The sequence below is a fragment of the Talpa europaea genome (assembly GCF_964194135.1).
Source record: "Talpa europaea genome assembly, chromosome: 2".
Lineage (NCBI taxonomy): Eukaryota > Metazoa > Chordata > Mammalia > Eulipotyphla > Talpidae > Talpa > Talpa europaea.
The window spans coordinates 7,682,373-7,699,953 of NC_140068.1; the positions used below are offsets into that span (position 1 = coordinate 7,682,373).

The 17,581-nt window shown below is 51.4% G+C and overlaps 1 protein-coding gene across 3 annotated transcripts in view; it reads right to left on the reverse strand.

The window, feature by feature from the left end:
* CNKSR3 (CNKSR family member 3) overlaps positions 1-16,825 on the reverse strand; it is a gene marked incomplete at both ends in the record, with an annotated part of 85,496 nt that extends 68,671 nt beyond the window's left edge. For all 3 annotated transcript variants that reach the window (XM_084259549.1, XM_084259547.1, XM_084259548.1), the window contains one exon: positions 16,774-16,825. In XM_084259549.1, coding sequence (XP_084115675.1) covers positions 16,774-16,825 — 52 coding nt within the window. The remainder of the gene's footprint in view (positions 1-16,773) is intronic.
* Between the last annotated feature and the right edge of the window lie 756 nt (positions 16,826-17,581).

The window sequence follows — 17,581 nt, forward strand, 5'->3', positions numbered from 1 at the left end:
ATCCAGACATACAGAGCCAACCACCCGCTGCACTCGCTGCACCCAGGCACTGCAAGTTCAAGAACTGATATCACGATTGCTCCTCTCCATAGATGGCAACTCCATCCTCCCAAGCTCCCAGACCGGAAGCTGCATGCGCATCCTCTCACACCATGTCCAGCCTCTCAGCAAATCCTACTGATCTTTCAGAGCACCCAGAGCACAGTCACCTGGGGTCCTCCGTCACGTCGTAACATGTTCCCTGATGCCTCCCTCGCTCCCTTCAATCTCCCCAAAACAGCCATTGTCTTCTTAGAATTTGAATCTCTTGAGACATTCCATTCCATGGCTCAAGACCCTCCAAAGACGTCCCCAAGACACCTGATGAATGCTGAAATACCTGTGATGATCCCCAAGGCCCTGCAGTAAGTGCCCCTTTGTGATCTTCCCTAACTCACTCAGGCCACAGTGGCCACCTTGTTCCTTCAACACAGCAGGCCCGCTCCTGCTCCAGGCCACTTGCTCTTGCTCTCCCCTGTGCCAAGAACATTCTCCCACGTGTTGGCTGCGGGGCTCCCCGCAATCCTGCCCCGCTCGACCCGTTCCCTCCCTGACCCCACCACAGCCCTTGCCCTCAGCGTGTGTCTGGGAGCTACGTGTCCTCCCCACTGGAACATCAGCTCCGGGAGGCAGAACCACGGTCTGTTTTATTCACTGCTCTCTGTCAGCGCTTGCTGAGTGCATGCAAGGGAGGCAGGTGCAGTGCAAGCAGACGAGGTAGCGGGAGGCCAGCGAAGAGAAGAAGATGTGAAGAGTGAGATCCACGTTTCTGCACGGGCCCAGGTGTTAATGGGCATAATGAGAGGTCCCCTGGGTCCCCCAAACCTGTCTACTCTAGGGGGTTCTACCATCCGCCACGTCAAGAGAAAATATACTCTAGTGTGAAAGACCTTCAGCAGAAAGGAACTCTGATATAACCGGTGTGCAGCAGAGACAAGCAGTGCGCAGTGGAGAGGAGAGAGAGAAAGAACAGAGTTTCCAAATCAACCACCCAAAGTCACCCCTCCCCTGGTGGGGACCTGCACAGCCAAACACGGTCGGCCCAGCCCAAAAGGCCGCCACAGCCTAAGGCACCTTCTGGGGGGCCCACAGGACAGGGGCAGAAGGGGCCGGGCAAGTCTGGAAGGAAAAGAGCAAAATCAAAATCAAGATGGGGGCCACCACTGTCAGCCTCCTCACGGGTCCGTCACCCACGTCTCTGTCTCTTTCAAGTGTCTCCTTCCGTGTCCCCCGAGTCCCTGGCACAGTGGAAGGCCGAGAAGCAAGCGCAGCTTCTCCTGCACACATTTCTGTGCCCCACCAGCCTCCTCCCGTCTTCCTGCCCTGGGTCTCTCCTGCAGCGGCCCCTCTCCGGGGGGCTTCTCCCCAGTCCTGATTCGCTCCACACTCTTGCAATTCCTGGTGTCCCCCGCTGCCCGGCACTGTCCTCCCTGAGGGTGGGCCGGGAGCTCTCGCTGTTCCACAGGGCCATGGCCCTTCATCACAAACTCCATCTCCAGGGCCAGAATTAATGTGGACAACACGTGGCCTCCCTTGCAAGGGCCCAGCAAATGGAGTTAGCGTGGATTTAAACATCGCAGAGAAGAGATTAACAGGTGTTTGCAGACGTGTCCATCATGCGCAGCACTGGGGGAGATGCTATGAGAAAACTCACTGATGACCTCACAGCTGAGCCGATTAAGTCAAGAATCTGTTCACTTTACCTGAGGAAGTCGCCAGAGATCACATGGATTTTTAAAGGCTGGCAAGGCCGATGGTGAGGAAGAAAGAGAGTGAAGTCTTGCCTGTGGAAGGACCTGCCACCCCTTCCCTTCGGTGCCAGGCCCCTTGGAGAACCGCACACACCCTTGGCTCTCTTCCCGTGGGTCCCCCTATTCACCCGCTGGCTTTGGCAACCCACGGGAGCCCGGAACTCAGGGAACCGGCTCAGCCACCCCACAGCCACTGCGGCTGGGCCTGTCAGCCGGAACTGCTTATCTCCCTACGCATTGGACAAGGCTGTGGGGATTACTCCACCATGTATTCTGCATTTATCAGCGCTGATTTTATATCTGTATTTGCATGCTGTTCTGTAGGACTCTAATCATTTCTCCTTTATTTTGTGTGCGATGACTTAGAATGAGCTGTACAGAAATAATGCCGGGTGTCACACTCATGTATATTGCATCATTTCACACTCGAGTTTAAGGAGTTGAATTTCAGCTAACACTACCCCATTTTAACACATTTCCCGCGCCAAGCTGCATGCTATTTACACCTCATTAAAACATGAGACAATTATAGTGCTACAGTAAGAGAGAGCACTGTTTCTTAAGTGTGTAGCTCATGCAAGATGTCAGTGCCATGCAAGCTGGATCGTCTACAAAGCCCCACAGTTCTTGGGGTAGAATCTGTAAGGTGCGCTCTCTTGAACCCACAAAGCAACTCCTCCCAGAATTCAGCACGCTTTTAAAGGCACCCTCTCCATGGAGATTAGTGTGATAATTCACTAAAATTCACTCCTACCTCCAAAGCCTTCCCCGCTTGCTATAGTTTGTCCACCATATGCCTCCTTCCAAACATCTGTATTATTTCCTCATGATCCAGTGAATTCAGAACAAAATCCTAAAAGTCAGTATCTCTCCAACTGGGGTCCCCAGACTTTCTCTGGGCTGCCTGTCAACACGCAACTCCCAGGCCCCACCAGACACTGCCTCTCCCTCTGGGGGCCAAGGCCCCGCTGGGCACTCATGTTACCAATATACGAACTAGAAAAAGTCTCCTGTTTCTCTCGTCCACAGGTAACCAATGTTGGCATTTTGATGTACTTCCTCCTAGTCCTTGAAGTTTCAGATATGCTAAAACTAGAACCTAAACATTGAAACACCATCCAAATCTCATCTAATCCTAATTATATATATATTTTTTTAAGCCCATCTTTTCCCACTTACAAAAGCCCAATCAAATAATAAAATGAGAAAAGAAATAGCATATTCTTCAGGATTTTTTGTGCCCTAAAATTACAGGTTAAACTTAAAATAGATCAATTTGTTACACACTGATGAATGTTTTCTGATTGCCCTCCAAACTTGCTACCAGGCCAAACTTATGTTTGTGCCCCTTAAAGAGCAGCTAGGCAAGAGGCCAATTTCTGGAATCAAACATGTCTTGATTCAAAAACCGCACTGACTAATTATGCAACCCAGAAAGGTCCAGACCAGTTTTCCTTAACACTAAATGAAGATGATAATGTCTGCCAAGCAAGCACTGTGAGACTAGGTGGGTTAATTCACTAAAATTCTAACAATTCAAATACACACACACACACACACACACATACATACATCCATACATACTATACCTGAAGACTTTTCACTTTCAGAGCAAACTAAAAGGTTAAAAATACTTCTGTTGAGAAGCTATGTACGTCACATTTTGGAGTGGGTACTACTCCAATTGAAGTACTAAAGCTCGTTCTTTTCTTGCCTTTCATTTCCCAATTCAGAGCACCATGAAGGCAGAAAAATCTGAATCAATTGAAACCAACTCATTCAAAATGGGCCCCACAAAGCAGCACAGAAATTTGGTGTGTTGGCTCCATCAAGTATTTCTGGCCTGACAAACCAGCATGAAATTACATGCTGCAATTTTAGAAATGATGGAATTAGTTAAAAAGCAAAATTAAAGTATTGGTGGCAAACAGATTTACTATATAGTTGATGAATTACTATGCAGCTAATGGCACGTGCATTAGCACATCTTATAGGTATGTTTCTCACTTAGACAACTCACACCTGACTGTGGTTGTCCAGAGGGAATTTCATACTGGCCCATAGATGTGTTTTATTTGGCCTACATCAAAAAATGGACAGTTTTCTACAAGCTGGGAACTCTGTCATAATTTTCCATATCACCAACTTCATTTCAAAACAGCAAAATAAAAACAAAATCAGAATATCTGGAAACTGTAAAAACAAAAATCAGAAAAATCAGCAGAAGCTGAGCAATAAATGTGTCTTTGAGTTTGCCACAATCTCCACCACTCCCTAGTGTGTCCCATGGCCCCACATTTCAATTTCTGACATTGTCTTCTTGGTCCCTGTAGACATCTGCGTTTATAAGTCCTATTGCAAATCTTGGTGCCATTCTTGGTCTTCAGTATTCACTTCTGTAGCATCTTTTTTATTTGGGACTCTCTCAGCCTTTGTCAGCAATGAGGTCTCAAAGCCCATTGCCTGTCTATGTGCTTCAGTGTCCCTGTACTAAGACCAAAGAGGATTTCGCCTTGAGCTGCAACTTATTTCCCACTCTAAGCATTTCTCTTTCCTGCTTTTCTTTCCCTCACTTCTCTCTGCATTTGTGTGCAATGTTCAAAGCCAAAACCTGAATGCGAAATAAGAGAGAACAACTATCCACTGTCTCGCAAAATGCAGCGAGGGGAGGGTGTTAGATTCTGCTCCTCTATTAGATCAAGGTCTGAAAATCCCACGCAAAACTTAAACAGGTCCCTTCAGACTAGAAAACATTCTCCTCCTTCTGTGTTTTCCTGGGGCTGAGTCCTTGGAGAGCTACACAAAAGGATCCCCAGGGGCTGGGGTGGAGCAGCTGGCTCCGGGCCCATGGGGATAACAGCTTTAGATCTTCCCTGTCCCCTCTGTGGAAGGGACACCTACAGGCCTAGGTGCATTACCTCATCCGCTGAAATATCTATGTAGCAATCATCCCTACTGGAAAGTCCCTCCTACTCAATCAGTGTGTATTAGCTAAAAACCAACTGCAGATAGGAATTACGGGGGATAGCCTGGCTTACCCCATTTAGTTTTGTCTGCTCCACTTTAGTGGTAAAGACAGACCAGTGACCGTCAAACTTTAGCAGACAAGAGAATTGCCCAAGGGACCTAATAACACAGAGTTTATGCGTCCCACCCCAGAAAATCTGATTCTGTGGATTTGGGATAGGACCCCACGACTTCCATGTCTAGGTTTCCAGGTGATGCTAAGGCTGAAAAAGTAAGTTCATGAACAACAGTGACAGGATGTTTGGGAGGCACCCCAGGCATATGGCTGGGCGCTGGGGAGTTCATGAAAACTTCCATTTAAAAAATGTCAGGAGCGGGCCTCCCCGGTGGCGCAGCGGTTGAGCGCTGGGTTGCGAAGCTGCCCGCGGCCTCTGCGGCGCCGGTTCGATCCCCGGCTGCTCCCCGGCCACCAGAGGAGGGTCCCACATGGCGTGCAGACCTCTCCTGCCACCCGCTGCTCCCCTCAGCAGTGTGCTTCGGTCCTTCTGCCTGCTCTGCTCCCCACTCTGGCTCTGGTGAATTCTCTCACCCTCCCGCGCTTCTGACTGTGCCCAGTGCATGTATAAACAAAACAAACAAATAAAATAAATAAAAGCATGCCTCTATAAAAAATAAATAAATAAATAAATAAATAATAAAAATGTCAGGAGCCAGGTACAATCGTCATGCATTTACAGGTGCTCGTGACATGTCCCTAGGAGATGGTGTGTCCATCGCCCAAGAGTCTTTCTTTATAGACAGGCTTTATGGCTTTATGTAAGAGTCTTCCACTTGGCCTCAGGGTGCTTATAACAAAGCCAGCTCCCTCCATGTGTCTCGAGACTGCTTACTAGCAGGGAATGTTTACCTTTTTTAAACACTTATGACTAACAGTTTCAGGGGTGCATGTAGACTGTGTCTCCATCAATGTCACCGGTCGTCACGCCAGCCCCTTGGGATGAGTGTGGATGCTGGGTCTGGTCCTCGTGAAGCCGTGGTGGCAGCTTCCACGGCGCTGCATGAAGACCAGCCCCGGCCACATGCCAAGGGCCTGCCTCCATCTCAAACACCCTGTTCTTGTGGTGTCTTCTCCTGGCCCTTTAAGAGACTGAATGTAAAGTCACACTGAAAACATGAAAGATTGTTCAAGTAAAACAAGTTAAAGTTAAGCTGGAAACACGCTCTCTCCTAAACCAAAGGCACTGAATGTCCCCTCCGCTGCCAATCTCTGAAAATAGGAAATAGAAGGTTTCCTTTCACGGAAAGGTTTTCCTCAGGAAAGCATGATTCAGACGATTACAATCACTGCCTTTTCTGATCGATGACACGTAGGGGTTTTCCTCTGAGGATGAACAGACATTCTCCTTAGGACATGGAGGGTGGAGATGAGGGGGTGGAGAGTGGAATGCGCCGGGAGTAAGCTTCCAGGTTATTCTAATATAAGACTACCTACCTTGTCTCTCCCCTGCTGAGAAATGGTGCATTAAATGTTTTTGAAGAAAGGCATTCACACTCCAACCTGCTGAAAAATCTCTCAAAATACCACCTACGCGACCAAAAGGAAGGTGGCTCTGTTTTCCAAAGCAAAATCAGGAAAGTCTGCCCGTGTTGCAAACTGTTCTCAACCACATCTCTCTACCAGTTCCTTGGACTCAAATAATATTTAAGTCTACCATACAGAGTTTTCCATTTCTCACCATCTGATCCGTGTTGTGAAGAAGTGTTTTGCTCTAATAAATACAACCACATTTGCCCTTCTGACCCCAGGTTAAAAACTGTTCCATCAGCCATCTGATGGCAAAGAAAACAAACTAGGCTAAGTTCACTTCCACAAAACCCCTATTCATAGATGAGTAAACAGCTTCAGAAACTGTAGCTCTCAGAAAAATGTGCCAGTAAAGAACAATGATTTGAATGAAGTATGTGAATGCAAGAAGACAGATCAGGCTCTCATTTCAAATGACAAGAGAGTAACCAGAATGAGGGGAGCTCTCTGGACACTGGCAGGCAAAGAAAGGCGCATGAATACACACCCCCAGGACGCCAAGCGAGCGGTCATCCAACTCTACCTAGAACTTGGCTTCACAACTCCTGGAGCAACCATTGCCTTAGTCCAAGGCACCATCATCTCCAGATACTGCAACGCCTCCCAGCTGGAATCTGAATTTATTTCTGGCCCACAATGACAAATCAGATCACATCGTTCCCATTTTCCATAGTTACTAGAAAAAATATGCAAACAGGGCCTCCCTGGGGGTTAAAGACTGCACCATCAAGCTATCGCCAGCCACTGCAGCATGAGTTAGATTCCCGGCCAGAGAGCTACCCACATGGCGCAGCAGACCTCTCCTGTCTCCCCGCTGCTCCCCTCAGCAGTGTATTTCAGTAGATCTGCCTGTCCTGTTCCCCATTCTCTCTGGTGAATCCTCTCACCCCCACTCCCGCACCTCCGGCCTACACCCCAGTTCTTACATGCATAAATAAATAAATCTTTAAAAAAAAAATTGCAAACAACTGACCAAGTCTTGTAAGATCTTACATGGGGGAGGGGATGTAACTCTGTATCTTTCTCACCCCATCCCCACTCACCACAGTCCTTGTTCTTCATCATGCTACCCCCTTCCCTTGCTCAAACACTCCAAGCTCATTCCCACATCAGGGCCTATACACTAGCTGTTCCCGCGCTACAGTGCTCTCCCTTCTAATTTTCCGATGGCTGGTTTCTTCTGGTTGTTTCCATCCCAAATGTCACCATTTCAGTGAGGCTTCCTTGATGACTCCATCCAAAGGAATCCCTTACCCCATCTCTCTCCGTCATAGCTCTGCCGTGTTTTCTTTCTGGAGCTTATCGTTGTGGATGTTTTCTTGGTCATCTGTTTTGTTGATGCCGTTATCATTGTTGTTGTTTGTCATCCACCGGATGACGGGGTCCTTTCTGGACCTTGGCACCTCAAGCGCAGCCAGATTTCGAATTTCTTGTCAAAGTAAAGCTTCCTCCCAAGCCCTTTCCAAGAAAGCTACTACTCAGCCTTTCTATGACACCACCTTCCTCTAAGAACAACAAGGACCTTGAAGCAGTGAGGGGAAGTACCCAGGAAACAACAGGAAAATGCGGAAGATGGGGGTGCTAGCCCCTACCACGTATCCACCGTGAGAGAGGGGACAGGACTGTCATAAATTATTAGTAAGCATGTGAAAGGTGGCGACAAGCCACAAGAGCATTATAAATATTTGAACAAAAAGAATGCAGTTGTAGCACATGTGAACATAGACTTATTATGAATTAATCATCGGTAATTAGTGTGTGAACTTTTATATGTGTTACAATAGGCAAAGCATTTCCTCTATGTTACCTCTTCAGTGCTACCTCAAATGCTGGGAGTTGGTTATCAGCAGTTCCACGTGACAAATGAGAAAATAAAAACAGGCTTGGAGAAGGTAAGGTACTTATTCAAGCTCTCAAACCAGTTAATGCCAGGCACAGAATTCGAATTCCGTTCTATTTGAGTCTCCAAAAGTCTCTTGCTTATTAAAGCTGCGCCTCCCTGGTGGCGCAAGGGGTTAAGACGCAACCTATGAAGCAATCGCAGCCACTGCAGCACGAGTTCAATTCCCCCGGCCGGCCAGGGAGCAACCCATATGGTGCAGCAGACCTCTCTTTACTTGCCCGCTGCTCCCCTCAGCAGTGTATTCCAGTCAGTCTGCCTGTTCTGCTCCCCACTCTGTCTCTGGTGAATCCTCTCACACACACCCCACCCCGCATCTCTGGCCTGTGCCCCAGCTCTTGCATGCATAAAATAAAATAAATCTTTAAAAAAAAAAAAAAACTGCTTGCACTTCTCTCCCAAAGGAGTTAAAACGAAGAAGCTGTGAGGACTCAAAGGCATGCAGGAAAAAATAAGGCCATAAAAACTGCAGGTGTTGTTTAAGAAGGTTGGGTGTATTTACACATGGAGATATGGATGTGTGTAGATGTGCGTTTACCAAATAGAAATTTTATTGTATCAGGCAACAACCTATGGCACTCAAAATAAAAATAAAATATTAGATTGCGAGTCAAAAAGAGAAATGACTGATTCCACGAATGACTGGCATTCTGAAGCAACATAACACAACCAACTACACTGACATAAGTGACCGGCAGTAAGTCTCTCAAATGCTAACGTTAAGTTCACCTTCAGTGAACCAGAGCACTGCTTAAGCTGTGTGCTTAGAAAAAGGAAAAGAATGTGTCCCGTGTGAGTGAGCCCTGATGGGATCATCAGGAAGCACAGTGGTTCTTTGAAGTTGCCGCTCCCCGCACTTGTCTGTTAGGAAAGAAACTCTACCCACTTGGCCAGAGGAGAGACCAGAGGCTGGAGAGAACAGAACAGAAAGAAGCCTGTGGGACCTGGTCCCAGCTGCTGGCCCTTGGACACTGGAGGACGCACAGAAGATCCCAAAGCCAGGGCTCCCCCCACCAAAGCCGGGATCCCCATCTGGGGAGGCAAGCCTGGCTGTGCAGCCCCTGGCTTGTGAAAAGGGCATCAAATGAGAAGCAATGAGAAAGAGCTCTGCAGCGCTCGTGAAAGTGGAACTTGGTTTGTTCATGAAAAGCCTAGGTTTTGGCAAAGCCAGTGGTGAAAAGTCCAGAAATAGCAGGAAATGAGAACAAAGAGAGAAAGCAAGGGGAGACCATAAATGTTCCGGGGAGACCCCAAACTATATTTCCAAATTTTGAGACCTCCCCTGGTTAATTACTCTTGAAATGCTATTCAGGGTCATGTCCCATCAACCAGGAAATCTCCGCTAAACATCAGCTAAGTGGGGTGAACCCATGTGGCCATGTCAGCCTCCAAGATCCACCCTCAGATCCGGAGAACAAACTGCATCCGCAGTGCCCACTAACACCTCACACCTCCCTTTCCAACACAGGTCTTTAAAAGAAGGTTGTTACGAGAACTCCCAAGGCCCCAGACATATGCAAGAAATCTCAGGTGAGATGTTTCATTTCGTTTACTGGGAACTACCTGATGCTGTTGCTAGGTGGTGCTTCTTATAAATACAAGCACACACCCTAAGATAGCTTTTTTTTTAGCTTTGCTTTAATTCAGAGCCAAGCTAAGCATCCTCAAAGTTAAGTGTCGTCATTCAACAACTTAAATAAAGCAGACTGATCGCATGCCAGATCAGAGAACAGGACCTATGAGCAAAGTGTGAAAACACTGTGTGCTGGGGGGGAGGGGGGCGGGGGCTAGGGAGCGGGGGGTCCCTCCCACCGCTGTCACCCCAGAATCTTGTTAAAATGCAGACTGTGCTTCAGTCGCCCTGAGCTGCTCCATCTCTGACAAGTTCCCACGTGATACTCAGGGTGGCAGAGCCAATGGCAGGAGCCAGTGCTAACACCCATGCTCCCGGGAAGTCCATCTGGCACCCGAAAACCAAGGTCATATTTATTATTGAACGTATTTTTTCCAGAGGGGGATCAGGATATTGGCAAAAGGGAGCTCTCACGGAGTTAACCAAGCACCTCCCTGACCAGCTCCAACTCCAGCCCCAGTTCCGGAGTGGCTGGTAAATGTCGAGGAAATCTCTTTGGAACTGACTGTGCCCCTGAATGACAGGAATCCACAATGACACACACCTGACCACTCAGGGAGACTAACTTATGTCCTGGAGCTATAGGATAAAAGGGAAGGGGAAGCAATAAAAGCGAGTAGCAATTTATTGCGAGTCCACAGTCAGGGGCGGAACAGCAATTCAAATCTGGAGATGGCTTCCAGAGCCCAGACTTGGGCCCCAACTTCACACGGAACGGGGCCTGGGGAGGGGGCGGGTAGAAGTGGTGGGGGAGAGGCAGCGTGTAGGAGAACTGCTACTTCTAAACATGGAGCCCCAGCACACGCCCTCTTTAATAAGGGCTAACAAAGGTGCACCCACCTCCTAGGAGTTTCTAGAACTGAATGAGGGAGTTCTTTTTTTTTAGATTTATTTATTTATGCATACAAGAGCTGGGGTACAGGCCAGTTGTGTGGGGGTGAGAGGATTCACCAGAGACAGAGTGGGGAGCAGGACAGGCAGACTGACTGAAATCCACTGCTGAGGGGAGCAGCGGGAGAGTCAGGAGAGGTCTGGGTTGCTCCCTGGCTGGGGACTGAACGCATGCTACAGTGGCTGTGGACAGATTCATAGGTTATGCCTTAAACCCTTGTACAACCAGGGAGGCCCTGAATGAGGGAGTTTAAATAAAGCTCTCAACAATGCCGGACCCCTTCCATGAATGTTTTTCTATTACTATGATTAAGAAAACTGTATGGCTGGAGGGCCTCCCTGGTGGCGCAAAGGGTTGAGCAAAGCACTGTGAAGCTGTCCGCAGCCACTGCAGCACAAGTTCAATCCCCAGCCAGGGAGAAACCACGCAGCAGACCTCCCCTATCTCCCAGCTGCTCCCCTCAGCTGTGGATTTCATTAGATTTGCCTGTTCTGCTCCCCACTCTGTCTCTGGTGACTCTTCTCACCCCCCGCACCTCTGGCCTACACCCCAGTTCTTCTATGTATAAATAAATCAATCAATCTTTTTGGGGGAAAAAAGAAAGAAAACTCTATGGCTGGAGTCCAGGAGACAGACTAGCCCCGGGAAGGAGTGGCGTGGAGAGAAGCGTTCTGAACTCTGGCCAAATGGTGGCCTCACAGCTGCCCAAAGGAAGGGCTCTCCCTTGCCAGCGACCGCAGCAGTGAAAGGAGAAAGTGCAACCTAACCAGGATCAGGGTTCCCAAAAGAACTGGCCAGGAAGGGGGGCTCCAGAGCAGAGAGGCCCCCCACGGCTGACCTGCCACCGCCAGGTCTCCAAGTGAGCGTGGAACTGCAACCCCGCCGTGCCCCACCGCACGGAGCTTGGAGACAGTGGACACGCCACACGCAAACAACCACGTCAGGGAGGGGCCAGTGCTGGTGGCCACGTGGCTACGGGACAGCCTCATGCCCCGAATGCCATGGCCCAGGCCACGCACCAGAAAGCCCCTTACTCATGGCGGGCAGTGGGGAAATGTTACCCCTGCCAGCAGCACCGGGTGGCCAGGGTGACCGGCCTCTGCCAGGACGGAGCAGGGCTCTCTGGCTGTGCTCCCTCAGGAGCACGTTGATTAGATGCATGCCTGCTCCAGGCTGACCAGTAACCAGGGCAGGATGCCCGCCTGCTCCAGGCTGACCAGTAACCAGGGCAGGATGCCCGCCTGCTCCAGGCTGACCAGTAACCAGGGCAGGATGCCCGCCTGCTCCAGGCTGACCAGTAACCAGGGCAGGATGCCCACCTGCTCCAGGCTGACCAGTAACCAGGGCAGGATGCCCACCTGCTCCGGGCTGACCAGTAACCAGGGCAGGATGCCCACCTGCTCCGGGCTGACCAGTAACCAGGGCAGGATGCCCGCCTGCTCCAGGCTGACCAGTAACCAGGGCAGGATGCCCACCTGCTCCAGGCTGACCAGTAACCAGGGCAGGATGCCCGCCTGCTCCGGGCTGACCAGTAACCAGGGCAGGATGCCCACCTGCTCCGGGCTGACCAGTAACCAGGGCAGGATGCCCGCCTGCTCCAGGCTGACCAGTAACCAGGGCAGGATGCCCGCCTGCTCCGGGCTGACGAGCAGCAGGGCAGGACGCGGCCGCTAGGACAAAGCAGTCTTCCGCATTGAAGACACTCCCCAGTAGCCCGAAAGCACAAACGCGCCTCAGGCGGCCGCATGTCACTAAGCAGCGTCCCATATTTAAGTCAAGCTTAGAGACAAAGGCCTCCTATAAGCTAAGATTTTACCCAAGAATGCGTAACAGGAATGAAGACACTTTCTAAACCAGGGCAGAGCCCAGGGCTGGAATAAGTGGGGAACAGGGACGTGCGCTCTAGTTTGAGAACTGAGCGATCCACCCCGAGCTGTAAGCTACTGTGTCAGAAGCTACCAGCTGCCTGTCAACAGCTACACCCTCCTTCCAAACTCCAATTCTTTCAGAGTCACAAGGTACCCAACTTACAAAAAAAAAAAAAAAAAAAAAAAAAAGGCCGCAGTAACCAGACTCCCTTGCTGGATGAGGGGGTCACCAGAGCACATGTAAGCCAAGTCCCTGTATGCCAAGTCCCATGATGGAGCTTCTAGGAGCACTCGTCCAAGGGGAGCACCTGGCTACCAGCATCTAGTCTGCTGTGGGTCTTCTCTCCCTCACCTCGAGCAAGAACATGATCCTAAATCGGGATCAAGCGTCCTACATTGAGGATTAAATCCCACATTGAGGATTAAATTGGAAATGAAGCCACAAGCTACACCACATGCAAGGAATGGCTGAACACGATGGCAGAGGAGCTGGGACCTGTGGAAACAGCATGGAGACCCCCTAAGATCCTGAATCCCTATCCCCTGACTTCTGTTACAAGAGAAAAGTGAAGCATCTATTTGGCTACATCACTGTTTTCTCTTTTTTTTTTTTTTTTTTAAGATTTATTTATTTATTTATACAAGCACTGGGTACAGTCAGAAGCACGGGAGGGTGAGAGAATTCACCAGAGCCAGAGCAGAGAGAAGAGCAGGCAGACTGATGAAGTACACTGCTGAGGGGAGCAGCGGGTGGCAGGAGAGGTCTGCGTGCCATGTGGGACCCTCACCCAGCGGCCAGGGATCGAACCGGCGCTGCAGAGGCTGCGGGCAGCTGCACAACCCAGCGCTCAACCGCAGCGCCACCAGGGGAGGCCCAATAAGTGTTTTCTCTTATGTTCAGCTCACCCTATTCTTATATGATGCAAGTTGTAGGAGATCATTTGCTTTGCAAAAATCTTTGCTGAATTATTTGAAAGGTAAGGCGCCATGAACTAGGAATTAATTTGATTTGCAAATTGCGTTCCTGATAGATACAGAATATGTAGAAGGCCCCAATACGCTGGACAACTCTCTTCCACCAACACAGGACATTAACAACTCACACCGTGGGAACCACAAATGTCTACCCACCACCTCGGAGAAGATTCTGGCAATGCCCTAGCCAAGGTCCCGGGAAGACGAGGTGGAGTGCAGCCAAACCACCTGGCTCAAACACTGCTCTGCCACTTACCACTCCTGTCACCTCCTGTCACAGTACTCAACCTTTCTGTGCCTCGGTTTCCCCCACTACAAAGTGGAAATAATTGCTCTTATTTCAAAGGGAGTTCTGCATTTTAAATAAGTTAATACTTCTACAATGTGCCTGCCACGTTGCTAACAGGAACTGAGGATCTGCTAATATTACCAAATGAGTGACAGCATTGCCTAGAGATGAATACAAGTGAAAGTTATAAAAATAAAAAATAATAACTTAAAATCAGATGAATTCATTCAGTAGACATCAACCTTCTTCCCAATGCTGCCTCTGCCTAATCGCAGCAACAGGAGTGCAAGGTGGAGGTCGTGGCCAGGATTAGGCAGTTGGAAGCCTGAAGTTTGCAGCAGGACTCATGATCACCATTCCACACTCACGCAATACCAGGAGTGGCACAGTCTACATGAAGAACAGCTTATCAGTAGGATGTATTTATAAAGTAGGGTTTGGGTACAGAGGTTAGCAAAGAGCTAAAAATAGTCCTATAAACAAACCAGCTTGCATAAGTCAATAGCTTATTAAAAAGTCAATACTGTCAAACTACAATGAGAAATATTCAAGTAATGTGCCATGCGATGTGGCAGAATTTCGCCTCTTGCCATCTAAGAACCAGTCACACATTTGCTCCTTTTATCTTTTTTAGATTTTAACAAACAGAAAATATGCAGGTCATTCAGTGAGGCTGTGCTTAGGGTCCCAAAGGGCATGGCATTCTGCATAAAGTTGCCAAGTGCCAGCCGCAGGTATGTAACCCAATCAGTGTCCACAGCTTCAGCTCCAAGATACTGAACCACCTATAATTGCTCTCACAGGGCAGTAGGAAACTTTCCCTGGATGAAAGCAGTCTTGACTGATTCATAATACCCAAAGCAACTGGATACCAAAAACATTTTAATCTGCTCTTTTTTAAAATGCCAAACAAACAAAACAGGATGTGCATTTACACTTCCCCTCTCGCAGCCCCAAGAGGGACCAAAAAGGGAAAAAAAAAAAAAAAAACAGCAAATCTTGAGGGTGTGAAGATCTCACTCCATAATCTTGTGTGCCTGTTACCATTTTTCTGGCTGTACATTATCAAGCAGGCTGGCAGAGCCTCAGAAAAGCCAAAGGCGGATCTGCATAAACTTTCTCTAGGCTGGAGCAGTCCTGCCCAGGGGAAATCCAGCAAGCCACAAATGTGAGCCTTGATGACAATTTTTCATTTTTGGAGCCATATTTAAAAAGGTAAAAAAAAAAAAAATAACAGGTGAAGTTAATTTTCGTAATAAATGTATTAGCCCGATGTAACCGAAAGACTCATTCCAAAATGCATTAAGTATAAAAAATTGGTGCAATTGTTTACATTCTTTTTTTCCCAAGTCATCACATACATGTGTGTTTGGCCACTCACAGCACCTCACAATTCTGAAAAGGCGACTGTGACAGCTTAAGAGCCACATAAGGCCCCTGGCTACCACACCGGGCAGCGCGCACAACCCTCCCTGTCAAAAAACTGCTGAAATCATCAGTTTCTGAAACTGCCTCTGTGATGGACACACAGGTAAAAGGGATTAACCAACTTAGTCTGGGCGAGTTGCCAGATGGAGAACTCATCCCATTTCAAAACAGGGCAGGGCACTTACGCTTTTCAAGTTCACATTTCATGCCAAACACGGAGGACCCAATTTTACTCTACCTGGGCCATCCTCATCACCCCTGGACAAACATTTGCTGTTTTCAACTTCATTTTAAGGACGAAGACATTCTGGTCCTGAGACAAACTCCTTAGGAAAGAGTGTGTCCCTCATCCCACCCCTGCCCTCCAGGAGTGAGAAATGGTCAGCCAGCCCAGCGACCCTCCCAGACAACCCATAATCCACACCCCCCACCCCCCGACACCCCAACCCACGCTCCTCTAACAGGCAAGAGAAATGAGAGGCGCAGATGCTCAGCTTTCACGACGCCCCGGGCACGGGGGACAGACAGCCTGACAGTCGGCCTGGCCTTCCCAGGGTCACCCGCCTCCCGGGCTTGCTGCGATGCAAGGCCAGGAGCAGGGACAGGGTCCCCGGCCAACTGTAAGGCGCTGCCCAACGCTGGTTATTATTGAGAATAATCTGGAAGAGCAAATAGAAGAAAGAAAGAAACAGTAACTTGCAACAGAGAGGGCGGATGGGAGCCCCGTGAGACTTCTGGCTGCTCTGGCAGACCTGACCGCCGCGGAGGGGCAGGAGAGGCCTGAGGAGCCTCCATCGCCTCCTGTCCCTACCCCGAGAGGCGAGCGAAATCCCGAGAGGCGCCTCCTGTCCCTACCCCAGCGAGCCAGCTCAGGGTGCAGGATTCTGCCCCCGAGTCTTCTCCTCATCCCAACACTGTTTAACCCAAAACAGTGGCTCGAAACAGTTAGATTCCTCGGTCCTCGGGGTTCCAGGGCGCCTGCAGCCACAGCGCCCCCGGGAGCCGGCGCCTTCCCGGGGCAGAAGCCGCCGCGTCCCGGGGAGCTGAGCTCCAGGCTCTGGGCCGGCGCTGCGCTCTCGCCTCTCCCGGCGGCTGCGGCGGCCCGGCCCGGCCCGGGGAGCCCGGGGGCGCGTCTACCCGCCCCGCCGTCTCCCAACAAAAGCGCCTGTGCCCCTGCGCCCCGGGACCGTGGCCGCGGCGCGGGCGAGGGACCCGGGCGAGGCACCGCGGGCGCCCCTCGGGCGCCTCGGTTTCTAGGAGGCGCTCCCCCCGGCCCGCGCGCCAGCACCCCCGAAGCTGCACCGGAGCGAGGGCGCACAGGCCACTCCGAGGAAGTTTGCGCCGTCTCCGCGCTCTGCTCCCAACTCAGCTCGCCCGCAAGAGGGGCCGAGCACCCCCCAAAACCCAGCTCCGGTGCACCCCGCCCCGGGGCCCGGGCCCGCTCACCTCTCGTCCAGTCCACCACTTGCTTGGGGCTCCACCTGGTCACGGGCTCCATGGCGAGCGGCCGGGGGTGCGCGGCGCCCGCGGCTCCTGTCCCGGAGGGCGCGCCGGCCGCGCGCGGGTCGGGGCTGCAGGGGCGGCCAGCGGGGCCCGCGCGGCCTCTCCCCGCACGCGGGGCGCCCGCGGCTCCTCCCCCGGCCGCCCCCGGCCACCCCGGCTCCTCCTCCCCGCCGGCGCCGGGCGCAGCGGCCGCTCCGGGGCCACGGCAGGCGCGGCGCGCGGGGCTTGGCGACCCCAGACCCCGGCCCGGGCGGGGCGCGGGACCCCCTGCGGCCCGGCCGCCCCCGCCGCTCCCCCGCGCCCGGCCGGGACCCGCCTCGGCGCTCGGGCCGCGCCCCGCTCCCGGCGCCGCTCCGGGGTCCCCGTCCGCGCGCAGGGCACCCCCCGCGCCTCCGCGCCCCGGGCCGCAGCGCCGCGCGCTCGGGTTACAAAGTTTCAGCGCCTCTCGCCGCGCTCGGAATAAAAGGGGGGGCGGGGCCGAGGGCCCGGGGAGACTCGGGGGCGGGAGCGCGGCCCCGGCGCCCGGGTCCGGTTACTTTCCCTCTCCCGGGCCCGGCTGTCCCTCCTGGGGGCGGCTGCGGGACGCGCGGGGGGGCCGGGCCCTGGGGGAGCAGGACGGCCGGCCTCGGGGTGAGCAACAGACGCCCGCCGAAGAGGCCGGGGGACCCGCCTGTTCTGACCCTCCTGAAAGCCTCGGGTGACCGCAGCTCTGCGGCCGAGCCTCTCCGGGGTTTAAATTTCTTAAAGAAGC